At 48.1% G+C, this 23,726-nt stretch overlaps 10 protein-coding genes across 10 annotated transcripts; 3 read left to right on the plus strand and 7 right to left on the minus strand.

Moving 5' to 3' along the window:
• Positions 1–12: 12 nt before the first annotated feature.
• On the minus strand, positions 13–5,514 carry SERLADRAFT_451630 (uncharacterized protein; the record flags this gene model as incomplete). Its single annotated transcript, XM_007321333.1, has 13 exons — positions 13–494; positions 548–643; positions 701–1,237; positions 1,296–1,550; positions 1,614–1,852; positions 1,907–2,945; positions 2,997–3,207; positions 3,261–3,441; positions 3,493–3,662; positions 3,712–4,108; positions 4,133–4,524; positions 4,878–5,299; positions 5,374–5,514. 13 exons carry the CDS (start codon positions 5,512–5,514, stop codon positions 330–332), a joined length of 4,245 nt encoding a protein of 1,414 aa, XP_007321395.1.
• A 72-nt stretch (positions 5,515–5,586) lies between these two features.
• SERLADRAFT_474197 (uncharacterized protein) lies at positions 5,587–7,577 on the minus strand (the record flags this gene model as incomplete). The annotated part of the gene is made up of 3 exons (XM_007321334.1): positions 5,587–7,019; positions 7,074–7,241; positions 7,293–7,577. The coding sequence occupies 3 exons, from the start codon at positions 7,409–7,411 to the stop codon at positions 5,903–5,905; spliced, it is 1,404 nt and encodes a 467-aa protein (XP_007321396.1).
• A 265-nt stretch (positions 7,578–7,842) lies between these two features.
• Positions 7,843–8,470, minus strand: SERLADRAFT_474199 (uncharacterized protein; the record flags this gene model as incomplete). Its single annotated transcript, XM_007321335.1, has 1 exon — positions 7,843–8,470. A coding segment is annotated over one exon (548 nt), but the record flags the coding sequence as incomplete, so codon positions are not given.
• Positions 8,471–8,805: 335 nt separating this feature from the next.
• SERLADRAFT_474202 (uncharacterized protein) lies at positions 8,806–10,860 on the plus strand (the record flags this gene model as incomplete). Its single annotated transcript, XM_007321336.1, has 5 exons — positions 8,806–8,903; positions 8,963–9,684; positions 9,747–10,079; positions 10,128–10,196; positions 10,247–10,860. 5 exons carry the CDS (start codon positions 8,825–8,827, stop codon positions 10,466–10,468), a joined length of 1,425 nt encoding a protein of 474 aa, XP_007321398.1.
• A 20-nt stretch (positions 10,861–10,880) lies between these two features.
• SERLADRAFT_474203 (uncharacterized protein) lies at positions 10,881–11,819 on the minus strand (the record flags this gene model as incomplete). The annotated part of the gene is made up of 1 exon (XM_007321337.1): positions 10,881–11,819. One exon carries the CDS (start codon positions 11,797–11,799, stop codon positions 11,470–11,472), a length of 330 nt encoding a protein of 109 aa, XP_007321399.1.
• Positions 11,820–12,347: 528 nt separating this feature from the next.
• On the minus strand, positions 12,348–13,906 carry SERLADRAFT_474204 (uncharacterized protein; the record flags this gene model as incomplete). The annotated part of the gene is made up of 9 exons (XM_007321338.1): positions 12,348–12,439; positions 12,487–12,636; positions 12,686–12,760; positions 12,826–12,909; positions 12,964–13,158; positions 13,215–13,444; positions 13,506–13,633; positions 13,695–13,805; positions 13,865–13,906. 9 exons carry the CDS (start codon positions 13,865–13,867, stop codon positions 12,372–12,374), a joined length of 1,044 nt encoding a protein of 347 aa, XP_007321400.1.
• A 122-nt stretch (positions 13,907–14,028) lies between these two features.
• SERLADRAFT_451634 (uncharacterized protein) lies at positions 14,029–18,100 on the plus strand (the record flags this gene model as incomplete). Its single annotated transcript, XM_007321339.1, has 11 exons — positions 14,029–14,604; positions 14,658–15,704; positions 15,751–15,992; positions 16,044–16,122; positions 16,173–16,373; positions 16,428–16,514; positions 16,571–16,756; positions 16,810–17,632; positions 17,683–17,812; positions 17,865–17,979; positions 18,038–18,100. 8 exons carry the CDS (start codon positions 14,029–14,031, stop codon positions 17,380–17,382), a joined length of 2,991 nt encoding a protein of 996 aa, XP_007321401.1.
• Positions 18,101–18,457: 357 nt separating this feature from the next.
• Positions 18,458–20,083, plus strand: SERLADRAFT_440865 (uncharacterized protein; the record flags this gene model as incomplete). Its single annotated transcript, XM_007321340.1, has 8 exons — positions 18,458–18,517; positions 18,574–18,714; positions 18,768–18,887; positions 18,943–18,966; positions 19,014–19,129; positions 19,183–19,454; positions 19,511–19,864; positions 19,929–20,083. 8 exons carry the CDS (start codon positions 18,458–18,460, stop codon positions 20,081–20,083), a joined length of 1,242 nt encoding a protein of 413 aa, XP_007321402.1.
• Positions 20,084–20,097: 14 nt separating this feature from the next.
• Positions 20,098–21,071, minus strand: SERLADRAFT_474213 (uncharacterized protein; the record flags this gene model as incomplete). Its single annotated transcript, XM_007321341.1, has 2 exons — positions 20,098–20,657; positions 20,720–21,071. 2 exons carry the CDS (start codon positions 21,054–21,056, stop codon positions 20,185–20,187), a joined length of 810 nt encoding a protein of 269 aa, XP_007321403.1.
• Positions 21,072–21,657: 586 nt separating this feature from the next.
• On the minus strand, positions 21,658–23,614 carry SERLADRAFT_474216 (uncharacterized protein; the record flags this gene model as incomplete). The annotated part of the gene is made up of 11 exons (XM_007321342.1): positions 21,658–21,998; positions 22,058–22,080; positions 22,140–22,171; positions 22,235–22,515; positions 22,575–22,761; positions 22,831–22,855; positions 22,905–22,923; positions 22,982–23,121; positions 23,178–23,329; positions 23,385–23,435; positions 23,495–23,614. The coding sequence occupies 11 exons, from the start codon at positions 23,568–23,570 to the stop codon at positions 21,920–21,922; spliced, it is 1,065 nt and encodes a 354-aa protein (XP_007321404.1).
• Positions 23,615–23,726: the final 112 nt, after the last annotated feature.

A 23,726-nucleotide genomic window follows, 5' to 3' on the forward strand; every position in this document is an offset into this window, starting at 1 on the left:
TTTCCCAGCAGCTTTTGTCAGCTAACCGAATCCATTTAACACATGGTCAGAAGCAACTAGAAAACAAGATTGCATCGTTTATCAACGCACATTGACTACTGTCGCAATTTGAAAGTACAAGTACTACAATGGAAAAAATAGTTTGATTGGATGTCATCAAGACGTACAACAAAGAAAGCAAAACGTAAAAATCGTGAAAATCAAAATCAAAAAGTCGTCGCAAGGAAACGTTTCAAACATCAGGACGAGGAGCAAAGACCGAGAACATTCATACCACATAGCTGTACGATCTATTTTTTTTCTTATCTGCCATAGGATTTTGCATATTTTCACATGGATTTACGGTTTAATGCATCTTGAATATCAGTAATTGCTCTTGCTGAGTCCACGAGCTGAGATCCGCCAGGGAGAATCGCCAGTCGTTGCTTAGTAGAGTTAAGCATTCCTTGAACATTGGGCACAACACGTGCAACATAGGGAGCGATAAGAGGGTCCTATTGGGGCGTTTGTTAATAAAAGTACATGGTGGCATCGACAGAACACTTACGCTGGTGTTTAAGACTGCAGCGGTCCTTTGCAGCCACCACAGCGCAGACTTGAAGCCTTCATCAACTGGCGGGGTTTCACCAACAGCCGCCGCCAACTACAAGGAAATTCGTGAGTTACATAGACACACACGTTCACATTGTGCAAAACTTACGCGGTGCAAAAGAGTCAACACGACAGCTTGCGACAAAGGTCCTGGACTATTCATCGGCATAACGATCTCCGGGTTGGATCGTGAAAGAAGCTCCCGCAGCTGCCTTGGATCCTGGGTACCCAAGACGGCGAGATATGTATCATCCCACTCTTCAGTTGAAGCCGGAGGTGTGCGCTTCGGGAGGGGTGGGGGCGGGGGCGGAGGCGCGACAGGATGAGACGCCTGAGGTGCAGCGATACCAGAGGGGAACCATGACCCGTGCATCGAAGGTGGTTGCTGTTGTTGCTGTTGCTGTTGCTGCTGCTGTTGATACGAAGGCTGACCACCGTAAGAAGGAGGTGGCGCCTGAGAGGTGGGGGGGAGATTCTGTGACCTCATCTGGTTCATTTGTCCAAGGCTGGGCCCAGTAGGGATTGGGGAGCCACTTGGAGGTAAGCGGTGGTGGGCGGGCCCCATGGCAGCAGAAGCATTCATAGTCAGGAACTTCACTTGATCCGACAGCATTCTAACCGAGTGTTCAAGATCTCTAATCAAAGACTAAGGGAAGTCAAATTGTCAGCATTACGGACGTGGCTATAAATGGCGCGAGACATACCTCTTGACTGCGGGCAGTCTCGGTCTGATAAGCAATAGAATCTTTTTTAACGCTCATAATTTCAGTCCGCATCTCCCGGATGATTTCTTGATGCATCGACGACGTTTGTTGGGAGTACGCGGGTACAAATGATTTAGTAATGACATCTTTGACGTATCTTTCAATGAGAGGATTCAAGTTGGATGATAAGATACTAGCAAAGTGGTTGGAAATGTCAGGGCGAACAAGCAGTTTCTCAATTTCATTTGGCAAGCTCTATCAGACGGATGGAAAATACCTTCAATGATATGATAAAATCGTATAAGATGAGAGACTCACCTGTTGTATAAATTCTGCAAGACCTCGTCCCACATGCTCGTTGAGCGCCGACCTAACCTCCGTCCTCGTGATATTTTCCAAAGCGGGGAGAACAGAATTCTGCACTTCAGCCTTAACAGCCATCTCGACAACACGAGTTGTATTCCTCGTGAGTTCCGTCGAGATAAGCTTCAAAATCTTCTCTTGGCGAGTAAAGTCCTCCGCCTGCTCATGTGCACGGGCCTCCTCCAATCGTTGATCTAATCGCGAGTCAGAATCAATGACTATATAGCGAAATATCCAAAAGTACTCACGCTGCTTGTCCATCTCTTTCCCAATGAGCCTGCCGATACGTGTATGCAAGCTCTCCTCACTCTTCCTAATCTCCTTCGCAAGAGATTGGGTAAGGACCGAATCACCAGACGCCGAATCACCGCTTTTGGCGCTCCTTTCCCTCTCCTTCTCTTTTCCGTTCTCATCACGATCTCTGAACGCAACATTCTTGCCTTTGGGGGCCTTGCCCTTTGTCTCAGGAACACGAACTTCATCACGTGCTGTATCGCCTTCGACCTCTTCAGAGGGAGGTGTCCTTAATCTCGCCGGAACAATGGTCTGAGTGACCTGCTGAGAACTCGACAGATTAATGCCGCTGGAAACCGGAATTTGATGTTGACGGGGAGCTTTATCAGCGACCGCAGCTTGAGAGTAAGGAGGGAACTTTGAAGGCGCGGTCATAAGCGCGGTGTCAAACCACTCTTTTCTAATAAGGACTTGGTCCACACCACTAGAGTGGACAGAGAAAGCAACTAAAGCAAGTTCACCCGGAGGTACCTTAGCTGCGATGCAGGCCGCGTGTGCTTCATCACCTGTGGGATCGGCGTCTGCCGATAAAATAACGAAGTGGATGGTGGGCTTAGGGCCAGAGAACTCAACGGTCTGTTCAAAGTAACCTCCACGAATTAGCTCCCCAGAAGGAGAGCTAGAGACATCGAAGCCAACTTTGAGAGCGATGAGACTGTCCCTGCGGTTATTGGCAACCCAGAGCGTCTGAATCCTCGAGTCGTAATTGACGTGTCCAAACATCTCAGGATCTTCCCTGTTGCCATTGACGAACTTGAAAGTCGACAAGACATTTTTGGTGATAACTGAGAGGAGCTGGAAGATAGTTCCATTCTTCCTCCCAATCACAATGCCATCGTCGATGAAGGTCAGCGACGACGGAACATCATCTCCACGAACTTTGTGGGACCAGAAGGGCAGTTTGTCGTGGACGTTCCAGAGAGTCAAGGTTGAATCTTCGGATATAGTGGCGATCGCATAATGAGGGACGTCGAAATCGAATGCGACGAGACGCTGTATATTAGGGGTAAGCACCTTCCTTCGACAGTTTCGCGTGTTACTTACCGAAGGTACAGAGAAAACCTGTGCAATGCGGTGAAGGTCTGCATGACTCAAAGGTTCACCCCTGTAAATCTGAGCGGCATCTGTCAAATCAAGCACGAACATCTGGGACTCTGAGGCCACAGCAAGCGTGTCGGGCTGCTTAGGATGCCACTTGACGGACTGCAGTGAATCTACATCTCCGCTAGGCACGACGCACAAGAGGAGTCTGCCACTACAAAAGGCATTCAGCATCATAGTATGTAAAAGTAACGTATAACCACTCACGGTACGTCGTCCGTGATGACCTCGGGCAATTCCCAAACAACAAAACCACCATCTGAAGTGACACCTCCAAGCCTGTTACCATAGACGGCCATATCGATGACCGAGGTAGAAGGAGGGAAGGGGGACGGCAATTGAAGGAGTGTACGGTCACCGCTGGATCGTGAGATAACACGAACACGGCCTGGTGGGCAGTAATCAGCAGTAAGGTCAGCATGAGAATTGTAGGTCATACCTTTCGTCATGGCGTAAGCAATCCAGTGCGTAGCGCCAATGGTAGTACCAGGCAAAAAGACCGCGTCCTGCTTGACCAGCGCGATAGCAGTCGACTTAACGGCGTCTCTGGGCGCCTGAATGTCGTCCAGTGCCTGAGAAACATCAAACACAATACTTTGGGCCTGAGAGCTACAAGGCCAGTGAGTAAACCAGCTACTTCACAAGAATTGTAGTGTACCTAGGACTTGATTGACTCTTGGCCTTGGAGATACCTTTCCCTTTACCCTCTCCTTTCCACCCAAGACCACGAGGACCCGGGGAGCTTTCTTTATCTCTTCTAACAGATTGGGGCAAAGGCTGGGGCCCTACAGGGGATTCGACCGAGCGAACCTGAGGGGGGCGCTGTTGCCCCGACATCTTCGGTGGCGACGACCTCGGCGACGCCGCACGCATAGGCTTAGGTGGAAGAGGAGGCGGACGTTGCTGTTGCTGCGTAGGCTGTACTTCTACCTGAGAAAACTCGTCCGTAGTGCTATAAGGGTCATAGGAGGGAGATGGCGGCTGGAGAGGGGGTGGTGGCTGCGTCCTCGTAAGTTGCTCAATCAAATTCTCTACAGACTTGCGCTTCGGATCGGCTGCATTGGTGCTTGTTAGCGAACCCAGAGATGCCGAAGTCCATGAATCCTCGTTGCCACTCGATGCACTGGGTGGCGCTGCGGGAACAGGCTTCTTCTTCACAGTCGACGACGATGACGCCAGCGCATCAAACGGCGAGACGAAGTCGAACATGGACTTGCGACTTGGGGATGGAGACGACTGCTGCTGAGGCTGAGGCTGGGATTGCTGTTGAACCGGTGGCTGTGCTTGTATCTGCGGATCTTGCAATCCTTGCGACTCTTCGAGCTGGAGGTATCCACCACCTTCATGATAGTTTGCGTACGTTTCTTGCTGCATCTGCGATGCCGTTGGTTGGGGTGCATATTGAGTAGAAGCAGGAGCCAACTGAGGTAAGGTGACTGGCGGAGAGTCAGGAAAGGTAGAACGCGAAGTGCTGTTGGAAGGAGAGGAGTCAGTAAAAAACATATCGATATATTCCCAAGTCGCCATAGAAGAAAGGAGTGCTGAGAGAGACGAGTGCGGGTGATGAAAGTAAAAAAGAAGACGAAGAAAAATGGCAGAACAGACCAGCCTCGTGGTGGACGCAAGGCATGCCTGCCATGATGGAAAGGAATGGCTGCAACAGTCCCAAACATTCGTATGGGCAAAAATAAGTACACATGAGGAGGTGAACTCGCTGTGATGTCCTCGTGCATACGTGTACGAACATCATGTATACGAGCGCTAGTCCATGTTGCAGACACCATGTACACAAATCCGTGAGAGTAATATCGGTGGAAAACTTACCCAGACATTAATTGCTCTAGCAGAAATTTTCCTTGAGATTCACTGTTGTTTGAAGGAGACTGCCCCGATCTCTGGGATGAGGCGGGAGGAGTGGGGACCTGCTGAGTCATCTGAGCAGGAGGTCCAGTAGGAGGTCCTCTGATGCTTCCAGGCGAGGAGGAAGTAGTATATAGAAGAGAGAGGAGAGCGCTCTGTCTGTCCGTTGTTGACGATATTGCCGGCGCAGAACCTGTCGAGGCTGCGTCATCGTTCGCAGTAGAGATATTAGGCGTGGCTGGAGCAGAATTTCCGTAAGGATTTGCAGCAGGGCCATATTGCTGTTGAGATAAGGGCTGATTTAGATTTTGAAAAAGAGAATCAAGATGGTTTGGGGATGATGAAGACGACGGGGGCTGGTTATTGGCAAAAAGTGGACGTTGAGACTGCGAACCAGGAGGAGGGGATCCTCTAGGAGAAAACAGGTGGTCGTGCAGATTTGTTGAGCGGTCCATTGCACGCGAATATCCTGCAGCAAAGTCTCAGCGATAACGAGGGCGCCCTGTATGCGGAGGAGGAGAGAGTCTGGAGATGCAAACAAGATTTTCGAATCCACAGACAAGAACGCGGATGCCTCGTTGCAAACACGCGTCGCCCACATATGGTGCACTTTTCCCACGCCTCTGCCCAATCCACAGCCAGAGCCATATCAGCCCATCGCAGCCTTACAATAACTCGGTTCACTGGCCTGCCACGCAGTCTGGTGAACAGGAGTAAAGACACATGGCATAAAACTACTACGAACACGAACACGAACACGAATCGAAACTGCACAAAGAGGCGATGAATGATATAATCTTACAAGAAATGCGAAAGACAATGCAGTCCAAGAGGACAGAAAGCACACGCAGCGTAAATAGAATGCTTAAAGCATCAGTCCGTGAACATCAGAGAGAAGAACAAAACAAAACATAACACACACGGGACAAATTACGTATCAAACCGTGGCAAGCAGAATGGGCTTATCAACAGTCCTATGCTCACTATCGCTAGTTCGGCCGTTGCTCCAGGCCTACCCATCCACGCGCATCAACACGCGAATATGCTGTCGTAGGAGCCGCAGATACTCCCACTCCGATAAACGACTTGACGCGACCATGAGTACGTGCAGTCGCAACACGAGGTGTGGATATCGCAGGGAACGGGAACGTATTCGTATTGACATTCGAGGTGACAGTCATCGTAGAGGGCGTTCTGAGGCACATCATAGCATTGGTCGGGGAGGGCGGGAAAACGAAAAGCGTCTGGGACGGCGTGGCTACCACAGGTTGCCGCGGCGATGTTTTAGGGGGAAACGCGATCCAACTGGGGTGTCGGCGGTGTTTGAAAGACGGTAACGCAGTCTTGCAGCCATCAGTGCTGGCGCGTAGACGCGCCGTCTGCGGCTGTTGGGGTTCTTGTTGCACAGCAACGGGTGTAACGGGAGATGGTGGTACAGGTGGCAAGAGACCAAGAGGCGGGGGTCGACGTTTCGCTTTCGTTCCTGGAGGTTTGAACGTTGGCTGGAATCCACTAGCTGGAGGCGGCGGGATATTGAATGAGATCTGCGTTGCAGGCGCCGAAGGCATAGAACTCGACCTGTAGATGGATGCACGATGAGCTGTAAGAGGTTTGAAAGGTGTCAGATGTTGATTATTAGACTCGCTTTCACCAGGCGATTCACTGGACATTGATAGACACGGACTTCTTCGCGGCTCAGTTGCATTATCAAAACCACCGCCTATGCCCAGCAGTTCCTGCTCTTCGTCGGCCTCCACAAGATCTTCGCTGAGTACACTACCTGCTGTGCGAACACTTGCAGATGAGCCGGCACGTTTGCGGCCGTAACGATTTCTCCATGCGGCACCCATGCCTACTCCAGAAGAGGCAATAGAAGAGCCTGATGGCTTACGTGCGATGATGCGTTCCTCCATCGCGCGATCGAGGTCTTCGGCTTCTTGCTGCATGATATCGTTTTCGCGATCGTCTGCCTCGTCGTCTGCATACGCAGAACGACGACGATCCCATTCCTTGTCTTCGTCCATGAAAGATGATTTATCTGAGAAAGCAGGGGAAGCGTGACCACCTCTGAGAGTCTTCTCATATTCTATCAACTGATAAATCAAGCTATGCCGATAATTAGATGATGAAACTAATTCATGGACAACGGGTATAGCTTACGACATATTGGGACCTATGCACTTGCTTTTCTCCTTGACGAAAGCGTAAGCAGATTGCATGCCTTTCAGCTGCCACACCTCAGGAGGGACGGAGGTAGAGCGCGTGGCCGCTGCTCGCATGACCAGAGCGATAACAAACGTTGCTGACCGTGAAATACCACATTGGCAACTGTAGTTCTCGGTCAGGGCAAGAAAATAGCTGTCTGTTGAAATTACGTACTGTATCAAAACGCCTTCATTGCGCTCGAGAGCAGCGTCTACAAAAGCCATGGCCATCGGGAATCCTTCGTTCACGAGATCTGACTGACCATGAGACCACATGAGCTTCAAGTAGTGCATACCAGGCCTGCCGCTGGGGATGTGAGGCGGATAATAATGGGAATTTGACTGTCCCGAGGTGGTATTGAGCTCTGGTGTGGACAGGAAAGGACGAAGAGGCTGTGTAGCCGCCGAGTCGAAAGGGGATGTCACTTCCTTTGCGACGTTGAGAATGGCCTTGATGCGGCGTTCGAGGAGTCCTGGCCAGTCACGAGCATTGTCTTCGGAGCCTAACCAGATACCAGGGAGTATCTGTACGGGGCCGTCTACATATGGCATGGTAGGGGAGCCATCCTCTTCCTTGCGGAGAGCAGGCATAGCAGTATTAGGGAGAGACAAAACTGAAGGTCTCCTCGGGCGAAGTGACTTGTACATGTCGGTGTGAGCTGCGTCGGAAGCACTGGGAGGTTCGGAGGGGACTGAGGAGAGGGAATTTGAGGAGGACTGAGCGGAGGGAAGAGTGATTGAGAGGCCCTTGAGATTCCTGAGAGAGCGGGGCTTCCTGGAGTTAGAGAGGGGACTATATGCGAATTCAGAGGCAGGGGAGGAAAGTGCAGAAGCAGAAGTGGTGTCTTCTGAGGAGATGAGTGCAATAAGCGGGTTGTGTACGGGGGTTTCGATGCGAAGAGAGGTCGGAGGACCCCTTCTGCGAGGCGGCTGGCTGAGCTGCGGAAGGCGAGGAAGTGTGGACTGCATCGTTTTTGAAGATATTGATATGTGATAACACGCCCAGCGTGGTGAGAGATTTTTTTGGTGTTGAGCGATATGGGGTTCGATTAGAACAGGTAGCGGAGAAGGGGATGAAGGAAAGACGATAAACAGAACATGCAAAGTCGGAATTGGAAGAGGCTGGCTGGATAAGCGCAGAAGGGTTTGGAGACAGGAAGACTATCAAGAAAAGAACAAGAAGCTGATTCGTGATGGAGCTTAAGAAAAAAAGTACAACGGTCAAGGGGGTGAAGGGAAAGAGAAAGAGGTGGAACCAGGATAAGGCCTTGGCGTGTAAAGAAAAAGGAGACCCGATGGGTCCCGACGAGAGAGAACACTGCTGTCTGTCCACAGTCCTGACCACCGTTCGATGTCGTCCAACCAACACAGTTGTCTTGACAGCCACCATCTTGTGTGGCCTTGCTTTGACAGCATCTCACGTGCACCGGCTTTATCTGACTGTGGCTTTGACACCCTGACTATAACCTCTTATTACTATCCACCTCATACATAACACAGCATACCGCCAACGTACCGCTAGCCCGTCGCGTTCGCAGTCCGCGAGGCTGCTCGTCGTCTGACCTCGGAAAAATGCTGCTCTTGACCTCCATTTTACGACACTGTCTTATCACCCGGAGAAACTCAGAAACATGACTGACTCAAGCGCAAGTCATGCTCAAATTGTTCCGGACTATAAAGTGGGTTCATCCTTCTGTATCTTCAACAATGCCTTCTGCGACCCTCAAAATATTCCTCATCGCCATTCACACCTCCTTGGCCGGCCTGCTCTATGGCCTGGATACAGGTGAGCCACTGCCACCACCCTTTCATTCAATCGCAGTCTGACCGGTCTAACTCGTTCAGGCTCTATTGGCCCTGTCACTCAGATGGTCCAATTCAGTAATTCCGTCGGCCATCTTACCTCGACCATCCAAGGTGTCTATGTCGCCTCCATTCTGCTCTCTGCAGCTTTGTCATCCCTTTGCAGCGGTTATGTCGCAGACCGCATATCACGCAAATATGGTATCCTCACCGGGTCCCTCTTAGTTATCATCGGCACAGTGATATCTTCCTCTGCACGTAACTTTACCGCCCTCATCTGTGCTCGCCTCATCACCGGAATAGGCCAGGGACAGAGCATATCCGTCGTCACAGTCTACCTATGCGAAATCGCACCACAAAACATCAGAGGCGCCCTTGCGTGCATGATCCAACTGCTCATCACAATCGGCATTGCGGTTGGCTACTTCGTTGCCTACGCTTCTGCTAACATACACAATAGTCTTGCTTGGAGAGTCCCATTCATCGCCCAAGCTTGTATGGCGACCATCCTCGCGTCAGGAATGGCTTTCATGCCATTCTCACCTCGATGGCTTGTTCAACATGGTCGCATCGACGACGCCAGAAAAGTCCTTCAAAAAATGCGCGACAGTGACTCTGTCGAAAGTGAACTGCAAAGCATCCAGAACAGCCTCGAACAAAGCGAGAACGAGAAGAGGGCATCGTATTCCGAGATGTTCCAAAAGCGATACATTAAGCGCACCTTGCTTGGAATTTTCTTAATGTCTTTCCAGCAGCTCACTGGGGTACGTCAAACCTCGCCCAAGCTTCACGCACTAGCCATTAATTATGCCCTCATGCTTCTTAGATTGACGTCATATTATACTACGCACCGATCCTCTTCACACAAGCAGGATTCACCTCTCAACGTGCCGCTTTTCTTGCTTCTGGTGTATCGGGTATTATTAATCTGGTATTCACCATACCTGCGCAGATATGGGTAGACAAGTGGGGGCGAAAATTTCCATTGATAGCTGGCGGTTTGGGCATGGTGGCATGTTTTATGGGTGTGGGGGCATTATACGCGAGCCATGGAGGTAAAGTTGATGGTGACGTCTATCTGGAAGGTAAAGGACCACAATGGGCAGTCATCATTCTAATCTATCTTTTCGTGGCAAATTTCTCGTGGTCTTGGGCTGTGGTATGTAAGATACTCCGCATAAGAATGATAAACTGATGATCTCAACAGGTTGGGAAGATATATGCTTGCGAGATCATACCCACCCGCCTCCGTGCGAAAGCATGTGCTGTCCAACAGGTGGGTCTTATTATCCGATGTGTCATGCTGTCATTAACGTCCCGTAAAAGCTGTCAAATTGGCTCGTGAACTTCGCTGTCGCGTTGACCGCCCCTCTGTTTCTACGGGCCTCACCTAGCGGACCATATTTCTTTTTCGGTTCCACGACACTCTTCACCGTCACCATCTGCTGGCTTTTTATGCCCGAGACGAGTGGTAAAAGTCTGGAAGAAATTGAAGGATTGTTCGAGCTGAGGCCAAGGCTTCACGTCGAAGAAATGGAGGTGGAATGAAAACTCACAGAATTCGAACTACTGGGAATGTGACCCCAAAAGCACGGTTATTCATGTAATGGTACTGTATATCAGCCAGAATAACACTGCATCTGCTAGGCCGATTATTACAAAACAATGACTGGATGTTAGCATGCCTGACATGATCCAACCCCAAGATTGCTCCACGGACCCATGGGCCAGAATAAGGTGTAGCAACGAGCAGACCCCCTTGAATCAACACGCCGAAGATAGCCATGAGCTTATCTGCAATGAAAGCGGCCGTATCAAATGGGGGTTGGTTATTGTCAACTCAATTCAATTGCAATGCACTCTTTGAATTTGTAAAGCCACATCCGCTCGAAGAAGCTTTGATTCCCCTATCCATGGTATAGTTGGTGCGAACCCGAGGGCACTCCAATGATGCATACCATACCGCAACCGATAAGACACTAGGGGCTAGGCATATGACCTTGCAAGCGAGGTAACAGAGTCACATCACATGTGGCCTCTTGTCCCCTTGTCCACCAAACTTTCTAAAGACTGATTGAGTTCATCGTATGGCTAGACAACCCTGGACTTGCCAGTGGACAAAACCGGTAGCATGGCATCACTTTTGAGCCCCTGATTTAAATAGTGACAAATAGCGCAGAGCAGATTTGCTTGACATAGTCGTACATGCGATCAGCAGGATGTCCAGGGAAACAAAGAAGCACAACCGGCAAGACCAGAATATATGCGGGCCGAGGGCGGGAGCGCCGAAGTAGATGGTTTAAGGTGTCGTGTCGGATTGATCCACTGCATACCAAGCCACGCAAGATACACCAAACGTCATGCCAAAGGCGCATCCCACAGTCTATAATAGTACACTGGATAGGTGCCAACGGGATGCAAAGGGATCAGTGACTCTTTGGGGATCTCCCGTAATGCCAGAGAGCTATAGGAAACCATGCGGCGTCATGCTTGTCCCGCCCATGAGCAATGTTTTAGACTCTTGTGCCATTCGGTGTCTGCGCTGTGTGTCACCGCATGTCAACAAATTTATGGGGCATACTGCATCTGGATACTAAGCCCAAAAGATGAGAGGCATGAGAGTGAAAGACAATCAAGTCCAGCGGAATATGCCGCCCCAAGAAACTCAGGCAAACAAAAAACGTACGAGCTTCACAGGCACGAAGGGCGGAGGCTGTCAGTGGCACTATGCCATTCCCATATCGCGCGGTACTTGGACAGCCAAGATCCATGTTGCTCCTAATGTCGTTCCTTATCAAGCCTAAAGCCGATGAGCCATTTCTTGGAGAATCAACCAAGGGATCAACCGGTAAACGCCACCCTGATTGTGACGCAAGCATTCCCTTTGTTTCACAAAAGCGCGCACTTTTATCTTGATTAGATCGATGCTTGTCTGTAAACAAAGGTAAACAAAGATTAGATATAAATTCGACGTTGAAGAGTTGTTTCTAATACTCATCGAAACACCAATTACACCTCTACCACCCCTTCCACACAACCACAGAAATGATCTCCGTGCGTACTACTGGGTACCAGATCTTTCATGCTGTAATCTGATATCATCCCCAACAGAACGTTCAAGCCCCCGTCTCTGAGCACTGCGGAAGCAGCGCTTGCACTTGTGGCGCAACGTATGATTCAGTATCGTTCACAGTTGAGTACGATGCTCACCGAGATCCTGTACAGCTGCCAATGCAAGGCTGGCGAGTGCAAATGCTAAATGCATCGCCTTTTCATCCACCACCTCCAATGTGTAACATAACGCTGCTTGCTGGAATGTGTTGTATGAGTTTACGGTGTCGCCGATATTGTTGTATTTTGTGAATGCTTGAAATTTGATTGTTTGTATGCCTTTACTGCGTGATGAGGACATCATGACCAACTCCAGCAACTAGTATATCATTGAGCCATATCATCTAAAAAACAACAAATAAGAGTGATAAGAAATCATGCTATGCTTTGTTCTTGAATTTCCTCCGCTTCAAGACCATCAGTTCATGCCATGGATGAATTGAATATGTACTCACCTATTTCCTTGTACCTACTTCGCCTAGCGGGATCGATTTCTTGTAACATAAGAAGAAACCCGAGACATTTCTGCGCTGTCTCCTTCGAGTTCTCGTCCCGATTGTTCCGCAGTAAAAGACGCTGATAGTGAACCAGTGATTCCAAGCACCCTATTTTGCGTCAGCCTCGAATTAAGAAGCGTATACGTGGCTGTTTTACATTTGCTATCAGGTTGTTCTTTCAAAAGCTCTTCGATACTGCCTATCTCACGCTCCAGAGTCTGCCGTTCCTGGCCTGGAAGATATGAGGATGAATTAGCTCAAGGCACCCCGAAAGTCAACTCAAGACATATAATTTACCAGATCCCACCAGCCATCTATGATATATCCAAGCACTCTGATCATCGGGATCTGTGTATAATGCATTTCTGACGAATTCAAATTCTGATGTAAAGATAGGTATCAGTCCCTGCTTTTAGAAACAAGTCAAATTCGTACCATCTTCTCGTGAACTAATTGCACTCGTTCCGACGTCGTTCCACAAGGAGGAAAGGATCTTGGAGCGCTGATGCCATGCACTAAAGTTGGAAAAGTTGGCCTCGATTTTGCGAGTTGTATAAGCCAATTCGGAAGCCTCGGGCCTCCGAGTTGGCATCATTGCTAGGACGTATCTTCGATAGTTCCACGCATGGACTTGTGAGCGATAAATAAGTAGGGCAGTACCTGGTATTGTTTTTCAGAAAACTCACAGTTCCTTCCATCTGCATCCAGCATTCTCTCCACTACATATAGCTCCCTGTCCCATTTGGCCTTTTTCCAACTATGAGATAACCCATCTTCGGTTTCGGGACCATCGGGAACGTTCTCTAGACACCATCGACGGTAATTCCAGATCCCATATACCTTTGGGTTTGCCTTAAGGGCCGCAGTCGTCATCGAAAGTTCGCTTGATAACAAGTCATTGATGCCTTCCGGTGAACTGCGAGGCTCATGAGCAGGCGCATAAGTAAAGAAGTGATGTGTCGTTCTAGGATACCGACCTATTAGGAAATAGACCGTGGAGTAAGATGTTTCTTCGGTAGTTCCAGATAGTGTAGAACTCTGGGTTTAATTGAAGCAAGGTTTGAGTAAGGTCGAGAGCCTCTGTGCTGAAATCCCGGCTTTTCTTCTGGATTTATTTTGGGACCAATGAGCATCAAGAAAGAGCAGAAAATACCTAAAGCGCGCACCCTAGAGGTCACCTCTCTGGTTAAAGCTAGATAGTCCTGGATTTTGGACTTCTCGCGCTGCTTTCTGGCCTCGATTGCAGCAGGAGTTTGTCGAACCCGTTTCCCACTATGCTAGATATTGAGCTCAGCTCCTGCATTCACCTTGAAGCTTATGATAAGGAAATATGCACCATCGATAGCACTGAATGGATGAAGTCGAAATGAAAGTACCCAAACAGTCACGGTCCCAAAGGAAAGGAAATGTACGCAGTCGGCTCGTGGGAATATTATCGAAAGCAGCATTTGGATCCTTGACTGGGCGATACTAGCCTGCCTTGCCTCTTTACTCTTCAAAATGCCTTCAGTAGCACAGAAAAGCCCCTCCTTTGAATCGCTGTCCTCTCTTTTTCCTTTGACACTCCCAATACCGACTCCAGCGACACATGAAGACCTGGTTACAACTGGAGACCTCCGCCGTGAGGAAGACTTGCTCAGAAATCCCGAATCTTTTCGAGCCTGGTGGACCGCAATTCAGAACACAAGAGAAAACATAAATGCCCAGCTAAAGACGGAAAAGCCTTCAGATTTGCCTGACGAAGTAAGGGCTTTACTTGGCCCACTCGCGTCGCCCCTGGCTAGAAACTCTCTCCAAAGTTTGACGTATCTCTATGAAGCTGCCATTTCTCAGTTCCCTGGTTCATACAAGCTCTGGAAAGCGTATCTGCAGGTTAGAATGTCGTATGTGCTGGGGAAACTCAAAATAAAGAAGAGGGCTGGTGGAAGAAAAAAATTCCCCGAGATGAAAGACGCGTTGGAGCAAGAGAAAGAGGATCAGGAAGAATGGGAAGGTGGTCTTGATGGAGTGGTCGGTTGGGAAGAATGGAAATCTTTAGTCGCTACATACGAGAGGGCTCTCATGTGGCTTCCGAAAGTACGTTGTGTTTATAAGGTCTCACTGTGTTGCTGACATTCACTGGTCGATAGCTACCAAGATTATGGCTTTTGTACCTCTCTATATTCCAACATCCTATGTGCCCCGCTGCAATATCAAGTACACACGCACGAAGGACCTTCGACAGAGCTTTGCGCACACTTCCTCCATCATTACATTCACGTATATGGGTCCGCTATCTCATGTGGGCCGAGTCTCAAGGCGGTTTTACGACAGTATCGGTATACCGTCGCTACCTCACCGTTGATCAAAATATGACAGAGTACTATACTTCAATTCTTCTTGCGCCCGCGGATTCTGCTCCTCGACCCCTGGAAGCAGCGAAACTGTTGCTGGGTTTATCTAGGAAAGCCTCTCTGGGGAAATACATCAGTCCAGAAGGAAAGAGTCCGTATCAGATACTAGTCGACTTCCTGGAGGTAGTTGAAAGCTTTTCAGAGGAAGTGGGCTTGGATGTTGAGGAAACCATTCAGTCCAACGAACTTTTTGCCCAGGCAGAGGCGGAAGCCTTGGAAGCTGCGAAGGAAACCCCGGAAGCTGCTTCGCTTGATGGTCAGCTCGTACGCGTTGCAGGCCCTCCTGTCACGTTGAATGCTGACGGGAAACCTATCCCCCAATACGACGAGGATGTGGACCCTACAAGTTCTAGTAAGCTGAACATTGAGCACATCGTGCACAAGGACGGCCTGGATGTATATAAGGACCAGGCTGGTCGTCTTTGGACAGGACTAGCAACTTACTGGATCAAGCGGGGAGAGTTTGACAGAGCAAAGAGTACTTTTGAAGAGGGCATAGCATCGGTCATGACCATCAGGGATTTCACACAAATATTCGACGCTTACGCAGAGTTTAGCGAGTCCCTTATCAGCGCTATGATGGAAAGTCTGGAGGATCCTGATGAAGAGGACGAGGAAGACGCAAAGGAGACTGAACAGGAGCTAGATGCGAAAATGAAAGAGTTTGAAGGCTTGATGGATAGGAGACCATTTTTGGTGAATGATGTTTTGATCCGAAGGAATCCCAACGACGTTCAGGAATGGGAGAAGAGGGTTGCGCTCTGGGGTGAAGATGATGAAAAGGTATATCTAACTGTGTTTCTTTGACATTGTTTCTGACTATTCGAAGGTGGCCGAGACATACAGGAAAGCTCTGGAGACCATCAATCCAAGGAAGGCAACCGCAAATTTCCACAGGCTTTATGTGAATTTCGCAAAGTATTACGAGGAAGGAGGCGCCAGTGGTTCGGCAGAACCAGACTTGGACAGTGCTCGCAAGGTTCTGGAAAAGGCTACCAAAGTTAACTTTAAAGCCGTGGAAGATCTCGCCGAAATCTGGTGTGAGTGGGCTGAGATGGAGATCCGCCAGGAGTAAGCTTAGGACGAATACTCTATGCAGTTCAGCTCTAACGGCTATTACAGGAATTATGATGATGGTATTCGAGTAATGCAACGCGCTGCTGCAATACCGAAAAATACAAAGATCAACTATCACGATCATGTATGCAGTTGTTTCAGTTCATTTATATGTAATGCTGACATTTCCATTAGTCACTATCTGTACAAACACGTTTATTCAAATCTCTGAAGCTGTGGTCGTTTTATGTTGATTTGGAAGAATCACTAGGAACAGTAGAGTCAACCAAAGCCGTCTACGACAAAATAATGGAGCTTCGAATCGCAAATGCTCAAATAATTGTTAATTATGCTGCCTTCCTTGAAGAAAATCAATATTGGGAAGACAGCTTCAAAGTAAGTTACAGTTCAATTGATTCAATAAGTGACATTAAGCACAAAATCATATAGGTGTACGAAAGAGGTACTGAAGTTTTCACTTTCCCTATATCTTTCGAGATATGGAATATCTATCTGTCCAAGTTCGTAAAACGATATGTGAGGATTGAAAATTATATTCAAGCTGTACTTGGCCCTGACAACTCCTATTGCAGGGTGGTTCTAAGCTGGAGCGTGCACGCGATCTCTTTGAGCAAGCACTAGAAAAATGTCCCGCAAAATCATGCAAACCTCTGTTTTTGATGTATGGCCAACTTGAAGAGGATTTTGGTCTTGCAAAGAGAGCCATGACTATCTATGAACGGGCTACTCAAATTGTAGCGGATGAAGACAAATTCGAGGTAGATATCGCTGAGATTCCAACATAGTAGCTGTGACTAACCTCATTTCTTAGATGTTCAGCATTTATATCGCGAAGGCCACCGCCAACTATGGGCTGCCTGCTACCAGGCCTATCTACGAACGCGCGCTGGATGTTTTGCCGGACCGCCAAACTGCCGAGATGTGTCTCCGCTTTGCTGCACTCGAGCGGAAACTAGGTGAAATTGACCGAGCACGCGCCATCTACGCCCATGCTTCACAATTCTGCGATCCTCGCGTGAATCCAAAGTTCTGGTCGGAATGGAATAGTTTCGAAATTGAGACCGGCTCTGAAGATACTTTCCGCGAGATGCTTCGTATCAAACGGAGTGTACAGGCTCAATTTAACACCGAAGCTTCGTACCTTGCTGCACAGACTATCTCAGCAAAACAGGGCAATGGACAAATTACCGATGATATTGCTTCAGGGGCTACAGATGCAATGGCAGCTGCTGAGCAGCAGGCAGGTGGAACGAATGGCCCAGCTTTCGTTGCAGCCAAGAAAACTGTATTCCAAAGAGGGGCTGACGCAGTTGAACCTTCGGAGGGTGTTGCGCAGGAAGCAAATGCAGAGGAGATACATATTTCAGATGGCGAAGATTTCTGAAATTTCAAACTGTATTATTCATTTTTGTTGTTGTGTTATCTTGTATTCCACCTTTCTACTTCTGCTGCACAGATGTCATCCCATTCTGCCTCCCAACCACCCTCTTCGAGATATTCCTGATCCATCCATTTTGCTATAGCCTCTCTCGAAACTTCAAATGTCACAGAATGGCTGCGAATGACATTCACCAATTCGATGTGCATGCTGAGAGAGCGGTGATATGCTGGAAGAATTTGAGGTATTGAAGACACTGACTGGAGGTTATTTTGCGCCAGAGACCTTTATTTGCCAATCACCTACCGAATTTCTCCAACGACCAAGAGACCCACATAGGCTCTTGGCACCACTGCCAGCCTTTTAGCTTATGCGCCTCAAACAGGACCGATTCCATGTTTTCGATGATGCTATCCATTCTATGAAATTGCCTCTGCTGCGTTCGGATATTAGGGTATAGATCCAACTGATATGCACTAATACTTTACAAGTTTGGTTACGACAAGATCAAGTTCAACAATGCGTTTCTCCATGATTGCGACCCTTGGGCCCACAATTCGAGTTCGTGGTTCGGCGTCGGCAGGTATCAAGGCCAGAGCATTACTAAGAACCACGAAGGTTTAATCATAAAAGGCAGGAAGCGATAGTAGAGCACACACACTCGAGATCTGTTCTAGTGTCAATCAAGCTTTGTAAGGCTTTGAGACCATCTATCATGACGATATCATCCCAAGTTTCGGCTGTTGAACGAAGCTCCTGTAGCAGTGTCCGAATTTTTCGATGAAATGTAGACTCGGAAGACCTTGATGGTGAAGCAGGGGAATTGGGCTGCTTTATCTGCTGGACAGGCGATGACGTAGGCGTCGAAGGACCACGAAAAGATGCCAGGCGATTACTCATTGTTATATGCAAGTTATATGCAACACTGTTTTGATCAGGTCAAGCGGTTGTTTGTTTCAGAGGCTGTTGCCAAACAGACACCTTTTGGCTTTTGATAACCCCTGATGTCATTTTGGGCGGCGCTAATAATTACCATCTAGCAAGGATCCTGTCTGCTCTATACGCTCTCGAGCTTGCCATCATGTCTACTCAAGATGCAACCAATTTGATGAGAGCAGAGGCTGAGCTCGTCTTGAATGAAGTGTGTTGCTCGTTCACTTGGATCTGCGCAGATAAATACATATCACCCTTTCAAAGGCCAGAAAAGTGAAAGCAGAGCAAACGAAGGACCTCGGTTCACCGATAAAGCTCGTCGGAAAAGCTTTAGATATGCGCGTTCGTGGCAACGATGTTTGGATAGCTGAGAACGCGCACGTTGCCAAAAGAATAAGTTTGGAGGTATGTCCTCATAGCATCAACATCAATTCAGATTTCCTTACGTGCTTCTTCAGACGGGAAAAGTTCTGCAGCTTTACCAGGGACATACAGCTCCCGTTACCTGCCTGGAGTTTTGCGACAAGACGCCTCGATCAGGCGATCAGAAAGTGCTCATCACAGGTTCTTGGGATAAAGTACGTGCTATGTGCCTGGGTCCCCGTTTTGTGCCTCATCTCGAAATCGCGTTAGACCATCAAGCTATGGGACACTGAAGTCTGTATATTTCTTGAGGCTGAGAGTTGTACTCATGCTTTATGCAGACCAAAGAAATTCTATCTTCGACGTCTGCACACGACGATTTCGTAAAGACTCTCTTCGTCTTGCCCGAGGCCAACCTTCTTGTATCCGGCAGTTCAGACAAGATCGTGAGATTCTGGTGAGTTCGATTATTGTTAGCACGCTTCTCCTCGAGCTGAGCGGACGTCCCAGGGACTTGTCTGACATAACAAAAGGAAAACCACTTTCATCCATGGGGTCTATTACTTCGCATACACGACCAGTTGAATCCATCGATGGGATTGTCGGATCAGATGGCTCAGTTACTCTATTCACTGCGGATACTATGGGTATCATTAAGATTTGGAACCTAGAGAAAGAATCTGGGGGTGCGCCGAGGTGGAGGAGTACATTAAAAGAAGAGCTCAGTCATCACCGGACTCGAGTAAATGAGCTGCTGTATGGCAATGAACAATTATGGACAGGTGTGTAGATCTAAGAATTAACTTGGTTCCGCTTGACTAATAGAAGACTGGTGCAGCATCATCCGACGAAACTGTCCAAATTGTTCCATATAGCGTATCACAAACGGAAAATCTCAAAGCGTTTCCTGCTATAGCCCACCCTGTGGCAGTTAGGGCGGTTCTCCCTTTGTCATTGACTGGTCTTGGGGAACCGTACGTAGTCACAGGATTTGGAGACATCATTCGACTGTACGACGTCTCTACATTAGAAGAACCAGAGATCCTTGGGGAAATAGACGCACACTGGCATGACGTAACAGCACTTAGGCTCTGGATGCGTACAAACAAGGGCGAGGATGGAAAGACAAGAATAGAACCATGGATTGTAAGTACAAGTTTGGACGGTACGATTCGCAAATGGAGATTCAGTGGTGAGTTCATTGATGCTAAGAATCATTTTCATGAAATTTACTATCAAAACTATTTATCAATCAGAGCTCCTCAATTCGAAACCCGAAAATCCCGCTGGTCGTACCCAGCCTGTCGTCCTAGCCCCTGTCCCCCAACCCAAAGCAAGTAGGACGGAACGAGATATCTCTGAAGAGGAAGAGCGTGAACTGGCTGAGCTCATGGGATCAGACTCGGATTGATCTCATTATTGTTCACGGTTCTGTGCATAGGATTGTTGCATAGTCGGACAGAATTACATGGCGACAGATTGCAGTGTATCCATAGACAAATGCAATACAGGCTATGAGTCATCATCGTAATCACGATTATAACCCCATCCAGGGTAAAATGGATCCTCATCCAACGTTCTAACCTGCCAGTCTCTAGGAACCCACTTGTGCTCCTCTTGTTCGTCTGCCCACAGTTTCAAAGCAGGTAAAACCACATGTTCGACATGCCATGTACCCTTATATTCCATAATCGACTTCTGCCCCTCGGAGAGTACCTTTAGGAGTAGTTTTGGGACGAAAGGCTCCCGACGAAAATGAGTAAGTGGCGTAAATAGAGCCTTGAAATTAAAGACGATCGCCTGAGAACGTGGCATTCGTCGGAGGGTCTGCCAATCAACACGCAGAGAAATATCCGATACTTTGAGCTGTGGATCTTGCTGCGTACGCATGGCAAAATCTGGGTCCTCAGCTTGAAGATACAAAGGCTCTCCAATCTCCAAGCCCCATGAACCGCGCTGGATCGGCTTATCGCAAGGCATATTGGAGAAATACCTTGTGACTGCAATTGAGTTGCGAGCTCTATCGTTTCAGCGTGTATTCTCGCTCACCTATCCATGGAGAACGACATCTTCTCTTTATAGAAGGGGACGGGGCCATGAATTTGGTGAAGGGGCTGTCCAATCTTCAGTGATAGGTTCCACCCCACAGCAGAGCACGACACCCCAGCAGTCAACACAGACAGTCCTGTCTTCTCATCTTTCTGCACGATGAGAAAATCTTCAGGGACATTCTGAAGGAGGAAGACCAATGGTCTAATTTTTCGCGTATCCGACCGCGAAGCAAGGATGTGGTTATGGAACATCCCCGTCCACTCATTGTAATAGAACTGGTTGGGATACCTGGCGCAGAGAAACTGGATGACCATTTCCATCAGCTCCTTCATGGCTGCTTCGCTACCAGGAAGAGAGTTGATAATCTTCTCTCCATGTTCTTTGTAAAGATCTATCCTCTGCGCGATACGTTCACGGTAAGTGGATTCAAGCTCGATCCACCAGTCAGGCTCCAGCTTCTTCAGAGCTGCGGTTGTCGCATTAGTCATACATTTGGAACCTCCAACATGAGATGAACGTACACATATTCTGATGATACGGCCATCTGAACGGTCTGTATGGGCGAGCCTTTGTTTTGTCGATGTCAAAAAATGGATATGGATTTGGTACGGGAACTCCAGATAGCTTTGCATAATCCGGCAACCCATAGGCAAAGTACTTCTTTAACGTTTGGTTAGCCAAGGTAAGCACGAGTCGAATCTGCCTCAAGTCATGTTTGAACCGCGACGATATGAGCAAACATGCAAACATTGCTAGGAGTCCATGACCCACGAAAGAGAAGAATAAACCCAACATGATAGTTCAAGAACAGAAAACGTAGCCAAATTTATCGTGATAAGGTGAGAGAGATAGAAAGCCATCTTATATATTTGGTCTGCTGTCAATGGAGAAGTAGAAGTTGCATATGGATTGTTTTAACATGTGACCCGAAAGCTTAAGTGTGATTTCGGTGTGACTCTGTATACTACATTGATCCTTACATTTACCTAGACAGCTACAGTTACCCCCAGACAGAGAATCGTGACTGACCTATCTGAGGTCAATACATATTTAATTGTGCAAAAAAAGTGCATGACTGGGCATTAACTAGATATAGAAAGGATGGCAGGAAATTCACCAGACAGCGAACAATAAAGATTACGACGAGAGTCAGCTCATTGCCTGCGGCACCTCGAAGTGATAACATGAACAGGCACTATAGCTTAACCTTGGGAGTCATTAATCCTGTGGCAGTCTTGAGGCTTTTTGCAGCTGTGATAACAATTTCGTCTACACTGTAATGATATGAAGAGGATCAGCACCAAACTGTATGCATACATGAAAGAAAACGAACATTTCCCGTGCATGTTTGATGTCCTTCAAGTTAAAAACGCCATCTAGTTACCGAGTTTCGCACGAAGAGACATAACACGTACATTGATTGAGCCAGCAACTTTTCCCATTAACCCTATCAATGAAATATCAATATCTCAGTCAAAATCGACATAATAGACACTATGTCCCCACTTACACATTCTCCCTTCCAGAGACTTCTCTGGATGCATTTCCAGCTCAACATCGTGGGGAATTTTACCTTGAGCAACTAGTTCCTCGATCTCCTTTCGTCTACGTGTTTCCCATTCCGCAACGTATTCTGTCTTGCGTACACTCATTGGGCGGCCGGAGTAAACTAGAGTCCGGACAGTGTCATCATAGCCGGCAGAAAGTACAAGTTCCTTGTGTTTCGGGGCCGCGCCTGCTTCCACACTTGCCACAAAACGAGTTCCTACCCATACACCCGAAGCTCCATAGCTGATGGATATATCAGCCAAGTTCAAGTGGTAGGTATCTTCACCAATATTTAAACTCACGAAAGGGCGACAGCAAGACCGCGTCCGTCCGCAATTCCTCCTGCGGCGACAACTACTATCGGCTCGCCAGTCAATGGACTCTTAGCATTTTTGCAAAGGTCGACGACGGCTGGTATGAGAATCGAGAAGGGAGTATCTCCAGTGTGGCCACCACCCTCGCCACCTTGAGCGCATATAATATCAACACCTGAAATTTGAAACAATAAATGTATACCAAGTAAGTCAGCTAGTACTGTGTACCCTTCAAGATACGGACCTTGAGCAAGTGCTTTCTTCACGTGCTGCAAGAGGTTTAATACATCATACCACAAAGTGCGACTGTGACCTTACCTTTGGATGACCAACCATGCTATATGAACGGTGGTTAATCGACGTTTATGATTATGTGTAAGTTGCAAGTCACGTACTTCATTACTGGAATACCGGCCGCATGTAACTTGTCCACCATCTCTTTCGGCGGGACGCCGACAGCGCTGACGAATAATGCAGCTTTGTTCTTGATAATGACGTCAGTGAGTTCTGGAAGTTGTCCTTTAGTATAGTCGTACTAGATGACGAAGGCCGAGTCAGTCATAGGACTTTACAATCACAACGCAGACCAACATTCGTCTTCCTAGCATTCCCTCCAAGTTGGGGGAGCAAAAGGTCAACTCCAAAGGGTGCATCCTTGTCTTCCAGATTCTTCTTTAGCTCGTTGATAGAATCTTCAAGGAACTTTGGGCTCTGCCGCACGCCTCCAATAACGCCAATGCCACCTATAGAGAACGAGAAATAAGCATCACGACCATGGTATATTAATGAGATACGCACCTGCATTGGTAACGGCTGCAGCCAATTTCGGCCCAGCGGCTACGTTCATTCCTGTGTTCATATTGTAAATCCTTGTTCGTATATGGGACTGGGTTGCGTGAAGTACGTACCAGCCAGCATGACTGGGTGATTGATCTTAAACAACCGGGTTAATGGTGTCGAAAAGACTGGCTCTGACGACGGCATTATGATAGATTATACGGGGAACGGTGGAAGACAGGAACTGGGTAACAAATAGGTGCGAGGTGTAGTGACCCCCACATTTTGTAGTACTTGTGTCCCAGCGGATGCTATTCAGGATCTGCCGGCTACGAAAGAAACCGGACCCATACAACCGTGCGC

Source organism: Serpula lacrymans (assembly GCF_000218685.1).
Source record: "Serpula lacrymans var. lacrymans S7.9 unplaced genomic scaffold SERLAscaffold_11, whole genome shotgun sequence".
Classification (NCBI taxonomy): domain Eukaryota; kingdom Fungi; phylum Basidiomycota; class Agaricomycetes; order Boletales; family Serpulaceae; genus Serpula; species Serpula lacrymans.